Here is a 14,723-nt window from a genome sequence, read left to right on the forward strand (position 1 = left end):
ATCCTTCCATTCATGCATGCATGCATCCATCCATCCACCTGTCCATCCATCCATCCATCAATCTATCCATCCATCCATCCACTTGTCCATCCCATCAATCTATCCATCCATCCATCCATCCACCTGTCCATCCATCCATCCATCCACTTGTCCATCCATCCATAAATCTATCCATCTATCCATCCACTTGTCCATCCATCCATCAATCTATCCATCCATCCATCCACTTGTCCATCCATCCATCCATCCATCCATCCATCCACCTATCCATCCATCAATCTATCCATGCATGAATCCATTCATCCATTCCCCATCTCTTTCTTTCTGTTGGCTCACCCAACATCACAAAGTGCTCAAGTCTCCCTCATCCTAAGCCACCCCAGTACCTATCTGCCCACCTCCACCCCCCTGACCTTCCCTAGCAAGTTCTGTGGTCAGTGGTCTAAACTCAGTCTTCACTTCCTCAGCCCCTCTCATGCCTCACTTCACGCTGGTCAGGATCCTCCCCCACCCGCCAAGTCTGTAGGCACCAAGGTCACTTTGTCCATAGATGATCAAATCCAGGCCCATGTAACATACTGGCCTGGTTGCTGCCCTGCCCACTGCTACCTGAGTCCCTCGTCACTCTCATTCCTGGTCACCTGTGGACCTGTTCTTTCTCCATTTCCCTTGGTTCCTCCTCTCTTTCTCTCTTCCCCTTCACTGTGGGGCTCTCCACAGCTCTGTGCTTGACCTTCACGTCCTACACTCCCATCCCGGAACCTTACCAACCTCTGAATGCCACCAGGCCAGCTCATAGCAGCTGGCCGCAAGTGGAGTGCTACTGTGTGCAGGGCTCGTGCTGACAGCTATAGGGGAAGTACAAGCCCACCTGCCAGCAGGCACTATTATAATCCCCATTTCTCAGATGACGACACTGAGCCCTGACCGGAGTTCGCTTCTAGCCAGTGTGCTTAAATGCTGTGTTATACAACCTCACTTCTGTGGATGCTATGGGCACCTCGTCCAAGTCAGAGCCTGTGTGTCCCTCTCCCGGATGCCCCCTCCCCCGGAAAACGGCTCTCCCTCCTGGCCAGCCTCCCTGCCGTGGCTCACAGCCAACGGCAGCTTGCGGAGTGACTAGAAGACCTGGGCCCCTGGCCTCCAGGCGGGACCAGCAATATGGGTCGGGCTGCTCTCAGCTGAGACCGCATCCTGACTTAGCTGCTTTCCCCAGCCTGCTTTTATTTCCCTTTCCCCCGAGAACATACCCTGAGAAACTGCTTGCACGAGAACTTTCATCTTGAGCTGTGCTAATGGGGAACCTGACCCAAATCTGAGAAGTCCCAGTTCTAGAGCAAGACACTTGACCATGAAAGCATCGCCCACATTGAATAGCCCACAAGGGCAGCCAGCACGCAGCCAACCTGAACTCCCCTCTGCCTTCTGAGAGCCTGCCCTTCCCCCTCCAGGGGCCCCTGAACCATCACCCCTTCCTCCCACCCCCTCTGCCACCAGGGTTCAGTTAGACCCCACTCTTGGCCCATCCCGACTCAACTGTCCTCTGACTCCCATCACCATCTTTTCTGGATCCTGCAGCCAGGGGCGTTTCCAGAATGCCAGACCTTCCATGGCTCCCATTCCCTTCCCCCATCCTCCCCATTCTGTCCCTGTGCTTCCAAGACCCTCTGTGTTATGAGACACACCATCCATCCGTCCTCTACAGCCTGCCTCCCAACACCGTATTTCAAACTCCCAGCCCCAGATGGCCCCCTGTGCCCCTCCCCCTGATGACCTGGACTCAGCAAGCTCACTGACTTGCTCTTTTCTCTGCGTCCTCCCCGCAGCCCCCCACACCCTGGGGGAACAGGACCTCATGTGCTAGTTGGCCCTCAGTATACATATGCGGGATGAACAAAGTCACCACTTCTAGGAAGCCCTGTCAGTCAAAGGCTTTGGGTAGGCCTCTCTTCTGAGCACAGGAGGCTAGAGGACTTCCTCTGCTAGGATTCCCCCAAGTTGTGTCATCGTGTGTAGCAACTGCCGGTTATTATTCTGACTCAGCTGCTGAAAGGAGCTGTTTTCATCTCTTTAAGTCCGCAGCTCAGGGCTGGGACGCCTGAGAAGCCTTGGTGATGGGTGATTTTCCGTGTCAACTTAGCCAGACTAGGGTGCCCAGTGGTTTAGTCAAACACCAGTGTAGATGCTGTCATGTAGGTTATTTTGTAGACGTGATTAACATCTACAATCAGTGGACTGTAAGTAAAGCAGATTGTGGGCCATGGTGGGTGGGCCTTGTCTAAGCAGTTGAAGGCCCTAAGACCAAAACCTGAGGTTTCCCAGAGAGAAAGGAATTCTGCCTCCAGATTGCAACACAGAAATCACACCTGGGTTTCCAGCCACCTGGCTTGCTCTGCAGATATCAGACCCAGGACTGCAGCACCAACTCTCACTTGAATTCCCAGTCTTGCGTTCCTGTCCTACAGATTTTGGGTTTGCTGGCCTCCACAATGCCGTGAGCCAATTCCTTGAAATAAATCACTGTGCACGCACACACACACAACCTACTGGTTCTGTTTCTCTGGAGAAGCCCAACCACTACAGTCTCCATCAATACATGTGATTGAAACCGAATACTTAAAGACAGACCTGGGGAGAGGATGTCTCAGAATAGGGAGATCATACCTTTTGAGCCGTAAGTCCAGGTCTCCTCATCATCAAAATGAGTGTCGCCAGAGATGGGATGCTCCCCGGGGAAGAAGGCGTGGGCGAGGGTACCTCCATGCCCGTCGAAGGGATAACTGTCCTGGTGATATGCCCGGGCGAAGTCGATGAGGATGTCGGGCTCTGTTGGGTCCTGAGAAACCAGCTCCTGGAATCTGAGGCCTGACTCAATGCCCCAGGTGCTCAGGGCATGGTGCATGAGGGTCCGCACTGTCTCCGCGGTCAGTGCTGAGTTCTGGGGGAAGGAGCGAACCCTGGGGAGACAGAAGGCAGCTGTTCCATGCTGGGCCCAGCAGGCAGGCGGGCGGGGTGCGTCCCGGAACCTACCTCCATGTTAGGGTTCGCTTCTCCCACTTGCTGTTGCTCAGAGCGTATCGGCGCCGGCGCCGGCGGCGCCTGACCAGCTCGGCCACCCCCAGCACATCAGGCAGGGAGCAGCGGGGCCTCTGCATGGTGGCCACCGTCACGCGGTCTGGGAGAGAGGGTGTGGGGGGAAGGGGATCAGCAGTAGGACAACCTGCTCTACCCCATTGTCTACCTGGTAGCTACCAGCTAACTTTCTACGTGGACACACTGAGGCTTGGAGACGTTAAACAACTTGCCCCAGGAGGCCCATGGCTTGGATGTGAGCACGGGCTCTCCAGGTCTGGTAGCCAGCTCAGGTCAAATTAGGACTCTGCTCTTCAGGGCAGTGTACCCTCTTTACTGAGCCCTGAACGGACTGGCTGCCTCCATGTGGTGATCAGATCTGGGATCTGGGGCTCCTGCTTCCCTGGGCCCCGGTGCCTGGACTCTGGAGAAAGGAGCCCTGGGGCTGCATGAGGATTCCTCTCATCGAGGCCGGAGCCCCTTGGAACGTTGCTCATCCATACCTCACAGTCTAGGTCCCTAGTCCTCACCATACATCCTAAAGTCCAAAGCCCCCAGGTTTTGGGGTCTCCAGTCTCCCAGATTAGATCTGCCTGGAATCCCCTTCCCTAGCTCAGCTCCCTTCCCAGCTGTCCCCCCATCTTCAAATGAAGATCAAACCTCACTTCATTGGTTGAGGTGACAAAAAGTATCCAGTGGACAGGACAGAGAAAGGTCCTACCTCCCTTGTAGCTCACCAGCATCCCCCAAGTTCTCTCTTCCCCGCTCAGCGGTACCTCCAAAATATGTACCCTGGATTCAATTGCCTCCTTCCTGGTCTCCACTCCCACCCTCCAGTCTCCATCAGCAAGCAGAGGAAGCTTCAACTGTAAAGCCAATCCAATGGCCTCCCTCCTTCAAACCCTCCAGAGGTTTATCATGCTTGTAATCAATCCCAAACACCTTTCAACCATCGCCCCCCCCCCCAATTCCCAGTCAGGTTCTTGCTTAACTTTTTAAACCTCTTCTTGTCACAGGTACACCAGCTTGAGCCTACCACAGGGTCTTTGCACTTCCCCAGGACACTCTTCTCCCACATCTTCCCATGGCTGGCTCCTTCTACTTGCATCTTATGAGTTCTTTATGTCATGTGAGCTCCTCTCAACCCATGACACCTTCCAGAGTGATCTGCCCTGACTAGCATTTTATCTTCTTCAAAACACGAATAACTAACTGAAATTATCTCGCATATGTTTGTTCTCGAACTGTATGTGTGAGTCCCATGAGAGCAGGGACCTTTTCTGCTTTGTTCATCACTGCACCAGCAGAGCCTGAAATGGCCTTACATGTAAGAGATTCTTAGTAAATACTTATTGAAAAAGGAATGCCTGAGAATCTCATGGGTTTGGCCCCAAGACCAGCGTTTCATAGATCCTGTGATTCAGGTGCACGCTGAGGTTTAGCTACTGCTGGCTAATGGTCAGGCTGGGTGCAGAGGCAGGGCTGGGGAGGGGTGGGGGTCTACCTACCCAGGATGCCTGTCTCAGGTAGGCCAGCAAACCTCTGCATGACCTTGATAGCATCCCTCAGCTTTGCAGGGCTCTGCAGCTGGGCTTGGGCAGGGTGGGGTGGTGGCAGATAGCCATAGCGGGTCAGCCAGTCCTAGACGAAAGGAGGGAACAGGTGAAGCGGAGTGAGTGGGAGAGACACCCCCTTCCTATCACCATTCTGGAAGCCCCCCCCGCCTTGCCCCACATCCGGGCATCTGGAGCACAGGGGGGCCCAGCTGTCCCCAGGTGACCGCCTGTTGTCTATCTCAAAGCCCAAGCTCTCCAGCCCTGGGTTGTGTCCGCCCCAACAGTCCTGTCCTCCACCTCCCCATCCCTACCCCTCAACAGATCTTCAAATCCCAGCCCCCAAACAGATGGGGCCAAGAATCTGGGTTCCCCAGACCCCATCCCCAGTCACTCTTTGGCAACTGAATCAGCCCCCAGCCTAGTCCGGACCCCACCCCCACCCCGCAGATCCCAGGAGCGTGAAGACCCCCCGCACTCACCACTCCCAGGCTCACGTCCTGCGCGGAGGGCTCCGGGGCGCTCACCGGCGACGGCGGCAGCAGCAGCGGGAGCAGCAGCGCCAGGAGCCGGAGCATGCCCGCGGGGCTCGAGGGGGGTCTGCCCAGGGCCGCTCTGGGGACCTACGCTAGGGGGTCTGGGGCCCGGAGAGGCTCGGGGAACCCCGCGCGAGGTAGGAGGGGTGGGCCGGAGCTCCCGGGGCCGCGCTGCGCGCCCGGGGTTCCTGGGAGGCACGACTCGAGGTACCCGGAGACGTCCCGTGGGGGGCCCAGGTGGCCGGGGGTCCCGGGAGGGTGGAGAAGGCGCGGGAGGGGGCGGAGGTGCAGGCTCCGGGTGCGCGGGGGCGGCCTCTGGGTCCTCCGCCGGCTCCGCAGGACCCCGCGCTGCACGGGCGGCCCCTCCCTCCGGGCGGGGCAGGGCGACCGCAGCCGTTGAGCGGTAGCGACCCGGCGAGGCCAGTGGCCCAGCCTTCAGACGCCCAGTGAGCAGGGGGGAGCCGGCTTCTTAGACCGCGGGCGGCGCCGGTGAGGGGCGGCGAGGAACCCCCGCCGAGCGCCCCTGCCTCCCGTCCCCGGCCGCGCCCGCAAGTTTCTCTTCCCAGAATCCGGCTCCCCCGGGACTCTCCGCCGCACGGCTCGTTTCTGCTTTCTCCACCGCGCGCAGCCGGGCGGGTGAGGGGAGACTCCGGGGCGCCTCTCCCCACGCCGCCCCTGTAGGAGACGCCGAGGCCCGCCGCCAGAGGCTGGGACGCTTCCACTCTCCGCGGTGTCCAGGGCCGGCTCCCCGCCTGGCTCCGCTGGCGCCCCGGCGTGTCCGCTGCTGCTGCCGGGGCTCGGCGCCTTCACTCCCCGAGCCCCGTGGGCTGCGCGGGGGCTCTGCGTCCGCGGGCCGGGGGCCGGGCCTCCGGGAGACGGCGCCCCCTCCCGCTGGTGTTAGCCGTGCAAGAGCCGGTGCCCCGCGCGCAGAGGCTGGAGCTGCAGCCCAGGGCCGGACGCGCAGCCCGGAGGAGGGGGTGAACGGGAGCGGATCCGACAGAGACCTGGGGACCCGCAGAGCCACGCCTCACCCCCGCCGGGGAAGCCCAGGGCTACAAGGCGGTGCCGCAGGAGACGGATGGGGAGGAATGGGGCGGGGGAGGGGACTTCCCGGCGAGGGGCGAAGGGCGTGCGGGTCCCACCGCTCTGTCTCTGCAGCAGGGCAGCGATGGGCGCCCTGTGGCTTAGATAAAATAAATAACGAGCAGGATGAGCGAGCTCCAGATACAAACTAAAACACAGAAATCCTGTATGCGTCCCCGCCAGCTGCGCTAACAAACCACCGCGGACCGGGTGCCGGAAACAACACGAATTTATTTCTGGAGGCTGGACGGCCAAGACCCAGGTGCCGGCAAGGTCTGATCTTCCGGCCAGTTCAGTCCCTCCGCTGGGCTTGCAGGTGGCTGCCCCGGGCTCGTGCTCACCTGGTCTTCCCTCTGCGCCTGGCGGCCCTGGCCCACATCTCCTCTCACCGTTAAGGGCACAGTCAGGCCACCCTCACGGCCTCGTTTGGCCTTCATCGCCTCTGGAAAGGCCCTGCCTCTCAGAACAGTCACAGGCTGAGGTCCTAGGGATGAGGACCTCAACACCGCGGCTGGGGGGTGTGGGGTGAGAACACAGCATAGTCCGTGGTCAATCCCAAGTGCAACGAAAGCCTGCACTTCCCCTTCCCAGCTTCTCCTTGACCCTCCAACTCCTACCCCACTCAGGAGGCTTCCGACACCAACTGTGTATTGGGTTTTCCCCAAAGCAAAACATTATTTGGGACAGGGGCTGAGTGATTCCTGTTCCTGTGGTGCTGGATGTTACCACCCAGAAACCTTCCAAAGCCCAAACTTTGGAGAGTTTTATGGAGGCTTGTCACATAGGCACGCTCAACTAATAATTCAATCTCTGGTCCCTCTTCCCTCCCTGGGTGATGGGAGATGGGGCTAAATTTCCAGGCTTCCAGTCATGGGTTGGTCATTTAGCCTCTGTCCAGGAGCTCTCCAGGAGTCACCTCCTTAGAGTAAGACACTCCCATCTCCCAGGAAATTCCAAGGGATTTAGGAGCCCAGTGTCCGGAACTGGGGTCAAAGAGCAAATGTTAGAACAGAAGATGCTTTTAGTGCTCTTACTAAATTTTAGGAAATTACAGGAGATTTAAGACCTCTGTGCTAAGACCCATATATGTATTTTCTTCTGTTATTTCTCTCTCTCTCTCTCTCTGTCACACACACACACACCCCTAGCCTCTGGCCACACGACCCCTTGCAGCAAATGATAGTACGGCACATTACTAGTATCCCATCCAGTTCTTGGGAACCATTCCAGTCCATCGTTCTCTTGCATGAAAACATCTCTCAGGGTGAGGCCGGTCACCGGGTTTGAAGTCCTCTCCTCGATCTGGTCAGGGTGCAGAAGCAGGAGTGGTCTCAGCACATACATGGTTTTGCTTCGCCCTTATGGACATCCAGTATAATTGAGCTAAGACGACAACAGCATCTCTTGCTCAGAGCCTCCTTGGAGGGGTTCATGGGGCGCTGGATTTCCCTTACGACATAACTCATTTAGTCATTACTTTACATCCCCATCCGTGCCCCCCACCCCGTTTTAGACAACCAATGCTTTAATTGCCTCTCCCAATTCTCTACCAAACCAGTCTCCGAGGAGGATATCTCTTTGCCCGCTGTGGGACATTACCGGCTGGCAGTGGTGGTTCTTGGTCTGAAGAAATGTTGGTCTCCGTTCTGGTTAGTTTCTGGCTCTCTGAGCACGTCCATCCACCTCTGGCTCAGCAAAGCCCGGTCCAGAGTTGGCGTCTCTTCCTGTGGGGACCCATCTGCCGCCTCCAGAATGACCACAGGCATCCCTGTGATGATGTGTCAGCACGTTCTGTAGTTCTGTAGCCTCTGTCCCTTCGGCAGGCAGAGGAACAGTTCCTACTGCCATTTCCCACCCTAGAAGGCATGGGGGGGAGTGAGTGTCGATTCAGCCCCCCAGGGCCCCCCACATCCACTCATTCTGTGGACCCGGGTGGCCACGTTAGGTGAGTGCATGGGGATATCTGATTGTGGATTCCAGTCACCTTCCAAACCTGGAAGGGGGCTTTTCTGACGGGCTTCAACACGCCCTACTTTCTTTAATGCACCCTGCAAATTCCCACAGTGATTTCCACGGGACCGAGCCTCAACTGGGCACCTCTGTAGTCAGCCGGGTTGCCACTGTCCTCCTGCCTGTGTGTCAGTAGAAACCAAAACATAAGGACTTTTTAACCCTGCTCAAGTCTTCCTTCACAGCTGGAAAAACAGCCCGCAATTCAGCCCACCGGACTGACTTGTTCATACCTTCCTTGATCAGAGTGGCCATCTTCCGAACAGGATGTTGTCTGTTCCCTTCAGAATGGCCATCCATAGAGAGCAAGCAGCTCCTTGTTGGTCAACGGAGAGCTGTTTGCCAGGCAGTCTCAGGGACAACAGAATCCGCTGCTCCTTCTGTAGTTCCGGACTCAGCCCTGGAAAGAGGCTTCCATGCTCAGAGCATTCCCCAGGCAGCACGGTCCCATGTAAACCATTTTCATTTTCTCAGGGCACGCTGCTGGGCACTGCCCTCCTGAGAGTGTCTCTCTAACAGTACCCAAGACAACATGGGTGTAACAGGTGCTAAGATCATTTTTTAAAGTTCTTTTTATTTATTATTTGACAGACAGAGATCACAAGTAGGCAGAGAGGCAGGCAGAGAGATAGAGGGGACAGCAGGCTCCCACCAAGCAGAAAGCCCAATGTGGGGCTCGATCCCAGGACCCTGGGACCATGACGTGAGCCGAAGGCAGAGGCTTAACCCACTGAGCCACCCAGGCGCCCCGCCAAGATCATTTTAAGTCCTTCCCTCACCAGGGTAACTTCACTCTATGTCGGAGCAAGGTAGTAAATACCCATTAAATGGAGGATTCTGTAGTCCGAAGTTCCAGTGGTTGTCGCTGGGGGGCGCTCACAGGCTTGTGCCCGTCTGCACTCCACAGGGGCCAGAACACAGAAAATCGTGCCTCCCACCCCCATTAGCTGGAGGAAACATTCCCCAGTGGGGCACATTGCCCATCCCCAAAGTACAATCTGCCTTAAGAGACTCAACCATCTCATGTAACACCTGTTCCAACATACCAGTTCTCCGACTTTTACCTTAATTCCACCAACCCTCACATTCCTGACTGGTAATCTCTGTTTAGTACTTAACCCACTCAGGGCAAAACCGACAGGTTTTGGTTGTACAATACAAAGGTGGGGACGTGTTTCCTAATGTGACATAATATCCACTTACATAAAACAGTACGTAAAGGAGACACAACCTCCTGCCAGCAGGCCCCCCCGAACAACCTCCTGCCAGCAGGCCCCCCCGCACATTCCGACTTGCACCGTTTATCGACGCTGACATTCTTACCTCCCATCTAATCGTAGCCCAAGTCAGGGCTTCGCCAGTGGTCGGTGGCAAAGCGCACGGGGCTCCTAGGTCAAGGAGTCCGGAAACTTCTCTTCTCCATCCCGGATCACTCATGCCAAAGGCCTTGGATCAGGGAAGCTCCTGGGGAAATGGTGGAGGAAGCAGCACTGGGAATTGTCTCCCCACCGGGACAAGTGCGCTAACAGAACCTCCAGTAACCACTTCGGAACTCTAGAGTCCTGCAGAAAGCTTACACCTTCTGGGGGAGGCTCTGGGAGGCAGACTGCCGTGGATTTCAGCTTTTAGCACAGTAGCAGCACTCTCCAAGCCGAGCCCCGCACAGGAAGCCACGCTGCAGCTCGTGGGAACTAGGGTGTACAAAAGGGACCCTGTCTTCCAGATATCAGGAATTTCAGCCCAGAGATGCACAGAGATGGGCAGCCACTGCTGTCCCCCACCCACTGTGGTGAGCCCCTGTCTCTCTTGCCGAGGTGACTACCAGGGGATTTGAAGGGCTGGTGCCTTAAGCCCCCCTCATTGTCCACTTTTCCGCTTTCAGGAGCCAGACATTAAAAACTAGAACATTTGCAGTCAAATGCACTACCACTAGGCTATACCCCCCAAAACTAGAACATTTGAAACCACTGCATATAATGGAGACAGAAAATAGAGTAGCATGGTGGTTACCAGGGGCTGGGCTCACGGGCGAAGGAACTGGGGAGATGTGGTTTCAGTAGTAGGTCATGGAGATCTAAGATCCAGGACAGGCATTACAGTCAACACTCCCATGTCACATGCTTCAGAACTGCCAGGTGATGAGATCTTAGGGGTTCGCACCACGTGGAAGAAACGATAATGATGTGGTGTGCTTGCAGTGTTCATGGGCACCACTGGTGGTAGCCGTTGCTGTGTATAAATGTGTCAGATAAACACATTGCACACCTTCCACTTACACAGTGTTACGTGTCCATTATACGTCAGCTAAAGAAAACACCAGCCCCCGCTCCCACCTCCGAAAAACCACATGAAACAAAACAATTGTGCATGGGGTTGGGAAGGTGGAATGAGAAAGCGACTGCAAGTGTCCCAAGAAGGGCTCAGACAGGACCTGGGAAGAGGGTAAGTGTACCCCGGAAGCTGCTCCCAGGCGCAGAGACCGCCCACGACCTTCACAAAAACACACAATCCACAAGCACAATAACAAAGAGGGAGGAAGAATCTGGGGTCCAGAGCTACAGCATTATTAGACTCAAATGTCTAGGGTTCCACCAAAAAATCACGAGTCCGGCTGGCTGACTCAGTCGGTGGAGCAGGTGACTTTTTTTTCTTTTTTTAAGATTTCATTTATTTACGTGTTTATTTGTTTATTGAGCATGTGGTGGGGAGGCACGGAGGGAGAGAAAGAAACTCAAGCAGACTCTTCACTGAGAGCCAAGCCCCGTGCAGGATTTGATGTCACAACATTGAGATCAGGAGACTCAGCAGGTGACTTTTGATCCTGAGGTTATGAATTCAAGGCTGGTGGTGGGTGTAGAGATTACTTTAAGAAACAAACAGGGGCGCCTGGGTGGCTCAGTGGGTTAAAGCATCTGTCTTCGGCTCAGGTCATGATCCAACGGTCCTGGGACTGAGCCCCTCATCCGTCTCTCTGCTCAGCAGGAGCCTGTCCCCTCCTACCCCACCCCCTGCCTGCCTCTCTGCCTGCTTGTGATCTTTCTCTGTCAAATAAATAAATAAAATCTTAAAAACAAAACAAAACAAAAAAACAACCAGGATCGCCTAGGCGGCTCAGTGGGTGAAGCATCCTCCTGATTTCCGCTCAGGTCAAGATCTGGGTGTTGTGAGATCCAGCCCAGCGTGGAGTTCCGTGCTCACTGGGGAGTCTGCTCTCCTTTGCCCTCTGCCCCTACCCCCCTCTAAAATAAACAAAGAAATCTTTTTTTAAAAAAGGCATACAAGGAAACAGGAAAGTATGGCCCACTCAAAGGGGAAAAAATTAAATCAACAGGAACTGTACCTAAAAAGACCTAATGGCAAACAAATACTCTTAAGATTCTACTTCTAGGGGCAGCTGGGTGGCTCAGTCATAAGCGTCTGCCTTCGGCTCAGGTCATGATGCCAGGGTCCTGGGACTGAGCCCTGCATCGGGCTCCCTGCTCAGCAGGAAGCCTGCTTCTCTCTCTCCAGCTCCCCCTGCTTGTGTTCCCTCTCTCACTGTGTCTGTCATAAATAAATAAAATCTTTATTTTTAAAAAAAGATTTAGGGGCGCCTGGGTGGTTCAGTGGGTTAAAGCCTCTGCCTTCAGCTCAGGTCATGATCCCAGAGTCCTGGGATCAAGCCCCGCATCGGGCTCTCTGCTCGGCAGGGAGCCTGCTTCCTCCTCTCTCTCTGCCTGCTTCTCTGCCTACTTGTGATCTCTGTCTGTCAAATAAATAAATAAAATCTTAAAAAAAAGATTTAAATAAAATCTTTTAAAAAAAAAAGTTTCTACTTCTATGAAGTACTAAGTGTCATCAAAACCACAGGAACCGAGAGTAGATGGTAGGTGCCAGGGGCCAAGGGACTGGGCATGGGGAGTCAGTATTTAATAGGGACACAGTCTGGGTTGGAGCAGCTGAGGGGGGGATCTGGGAGCGGATGGGGTTGAGGGCTTCAGGACAGTGGGAATGTTGGCAGTACCCGAACAGCTGAGATGGCAAAGCTTCAGTCTGTGTATTTCCGCCACAGTGAAAAAAAGATTGATGTTGAAGACAAACAAAAAGAGCCAGGCAACCAAACAGATCACCCTGCATGGTCCCACGTATATTCAGTAAGTGTGAACTAATCGATGGTGCTAAAAGGCAGATCAGTGCTTGCCTGGGCAGGGTTGGGGGAGGCAAGAGGCATGAGGTTAATGTGGGGGGGGTTATGAATACCACCATGACCATAAGGGTTTTAGTATATATATGTGTCCAAATGTGTCAGATTGGACACATTGTTCCCATTCCATCAATTCAACATTTATGCACCCCACTTAAAAGACACCATCTAGAAAAACAACAACAGAGGTGCCTGGGTGGCTCAGTGGGTTAAAGCCTCTGCCTTCAGCTCAGGTCATGATCCCAGGGTCCTGGGATTGAGCCCTGCATAGGGCTCTCTGCTCAGTGGGGAGGCTGCTTCCTCCTCTCTCTCTGCCTGCCTCTCTGCCTGCTTGTGATCTCTGTCTGTCAAATAAATAAATAAGATCTTAAAAAAAAAAAAAAAGCAAATCCTTATATTCTATTAAAAAAAAAAAAAAAAAAGATTTCCACCCTGCTGGGATGTGTCCTGCCACTCCACTCTCCTTTCTCTTTCTCCTCATTGTTTTGTTTCTATCACTCCACTTCCCTTATTCTTTTTTCTTTTTTTTTCTTTTTTTTTTTTTTTGACAGATAGCGATCACAAGTAGGCAGAGAGGCAGGCAGAGAGAGAGGGGGAAGCAGGCTCCCCTCTGAGCAGAGAGCCCGTTGTGGGACTCAATCCCAGGACCCTGAGATCATGACCTGAGCTGAAGGCAGAGGCTTTAACCCACTGAGCTACCCAGGTGCCCTATACTCCCCTTATTCTTTAATAACTGTTTAAATTTCCCACCCTGCTCAGACCAGCCTCTTGACTCTCTTCTCTGACTTTCCTCATTTTCTCATTAATTAACCTAACACTAACTTTTTTTTTTCATTTCATGTGTTCTCTATATCCAACGTGGGCTCAAACTCATGTCCCCAAGATCAAGAGTCTCGTGTCTACTGGCTGAGCCAGCCAGGCGCCCCACATTTTTATTTTTACTAAGACCCACAAGAGGAAGCAGAGACAGCAAATGCTAAAAGATTTCCCAAAATGCCCTTCGGTTTTGGAGCCGCAGGTGATATGGGGTCCCGTGCAAAAGGGCATCCCTTAACCAGAGCCTTTACCATGCCCTGGGAAACCAGCATATTCAGAGGGTGAATGTCCGTCATGAAGCCAGTCCTGCGTGGCTGGCCTACAGAGCACATAAGCTGCTTCATCTGGGGCGCTCCGCTTGGCATTTATACAGAGAAACAGACAGCCCACCTGCTTGGGGGAAACAGACCTTACAGTGGTTTTTATCCCATCTGCTACGCTGGCTGTTCCCTCCCGTGGGTCTGGATGGTGTGCAGCCATCTGTGATTGTTTAATAGGGAGCCGTGCGTTCTGACTCACCCAAACGTGTTCTTCCAGCATTCACAGCCCAAGACAGGCCCCACGTGAGTCACTCTCCCAATCGAGTCAGTAAGGGCTCCTCGGAAGCTAATGATAATGATCTATGAAATGAAACAACTCCTTCGCCCTGGCCTCTGGTTCCAGTGGCTTCTCAGTTTTGCCCTTCCCCTACACTGACTACCTCCTTGGCAAGCAGAGGTCTCAGAGGTCCTTTCTGCTGTCACTGGATCACTTTTCCCTTGGGGAGTGGCTTTTAGGCGAGCGGCCGAAGCAGCGAGGTCTGACCCAGCATTCTCTTTTAACTGCATTTTAACTATTACAGATAAGCAAGGGATTGAATATTTTGTCTTTTTCGTACAAAATAGTTTGCATTTCTGTACGGCTCCAATGAACCAGCTCTCAGGAAGTTGGCTCCATCCCTATGTTCCATGGGTAGCCCTTCCCGGGAGTGATTGAGTGCCGGACAGCTCCTGCTTCATACCGTGGGTGACCACGTGGCCACTAGGAACTAGAGGCTCCTCGTTGCCCACCGTTTTGCCCTTTCTCTTCCCAAACCACATTTCTGTGAGTCAGGGCCATTCTGGCAGATCCCACTTCCGTGACACCAACTGTAATGAAAACCTCGTGTCCCTGGGACCCTGATTTACAAGGGTTTGGGGGCAAGTGGAGATAGAGAGATATACACCCTCACATTTTTTCCCTATTATTTCACACCGTGTTTGCCACCAGATCGGCAGAAATTTAAAAGTCTGGTGATGTCAAGTTGTAGACAGGTGTGAGCTGGGTGAAACTCGTGCTGCTGTCAGGAGTGTGTTTCGTGGCTGCCCCTCTATGGGGTCAAGTTTTCACCCCAAATGGGATTCAGATGTGAAGACTGATGAGGCCGCTCATACCAAGACACTGTGACAAGACTGATGACGCACATAACGAGGCTTTCTATGGGCAGCAGGG

At 54.2% G+C, this 14,723-nt stretch overlaps 1 protein-coding gene across 1 annotated transcript in view; it reads right to left on the reverse strand.

Moving 5' to 3' along the window:
- LOC111156052 (matrix metallopeptidase 25) overlaps window positions 1-5,423 on the reverse strand; it is a 10,684-nt gene extending 5,261 nt beyond the window's left edge. The window contains 4 exon segments of the mRNA XM_022516631.1: window positions 2,665-2,957; window positions 3,031-3,175; window positions 4,581-4,713; window positions 5,108-5,423. Coding sequence (XP_022372339.1) covers window positions 2,665-2,957; window positions 3,031-3,175; window positions 4,581-4,713; window positions 5,108-5,203 — 667 coding nt within the window. The 5' untranslated portion in view covers window positions 5,204-5,423.
- Window positions 5,424-14,723: the final 9,300 nt, after the last annotated feature.

Source organism: Enhydra lutris, unplaced genomic scaffold (assembly GCF_002288905.1).
Source record: "Enhydra lutris kenyoni isolate GAN:26980312 unplaced genomic scaffold, ASM228890v2 scaffoldscaffold45, whole genome shotgun sequence".
NCBI classification, from domain to species: domain Eukaryota; kingdom Metazoa; phylum Chordata; class Mammalia; order Carnivora; family Mustelidae; genus Enhydra; species Enhydra lutris.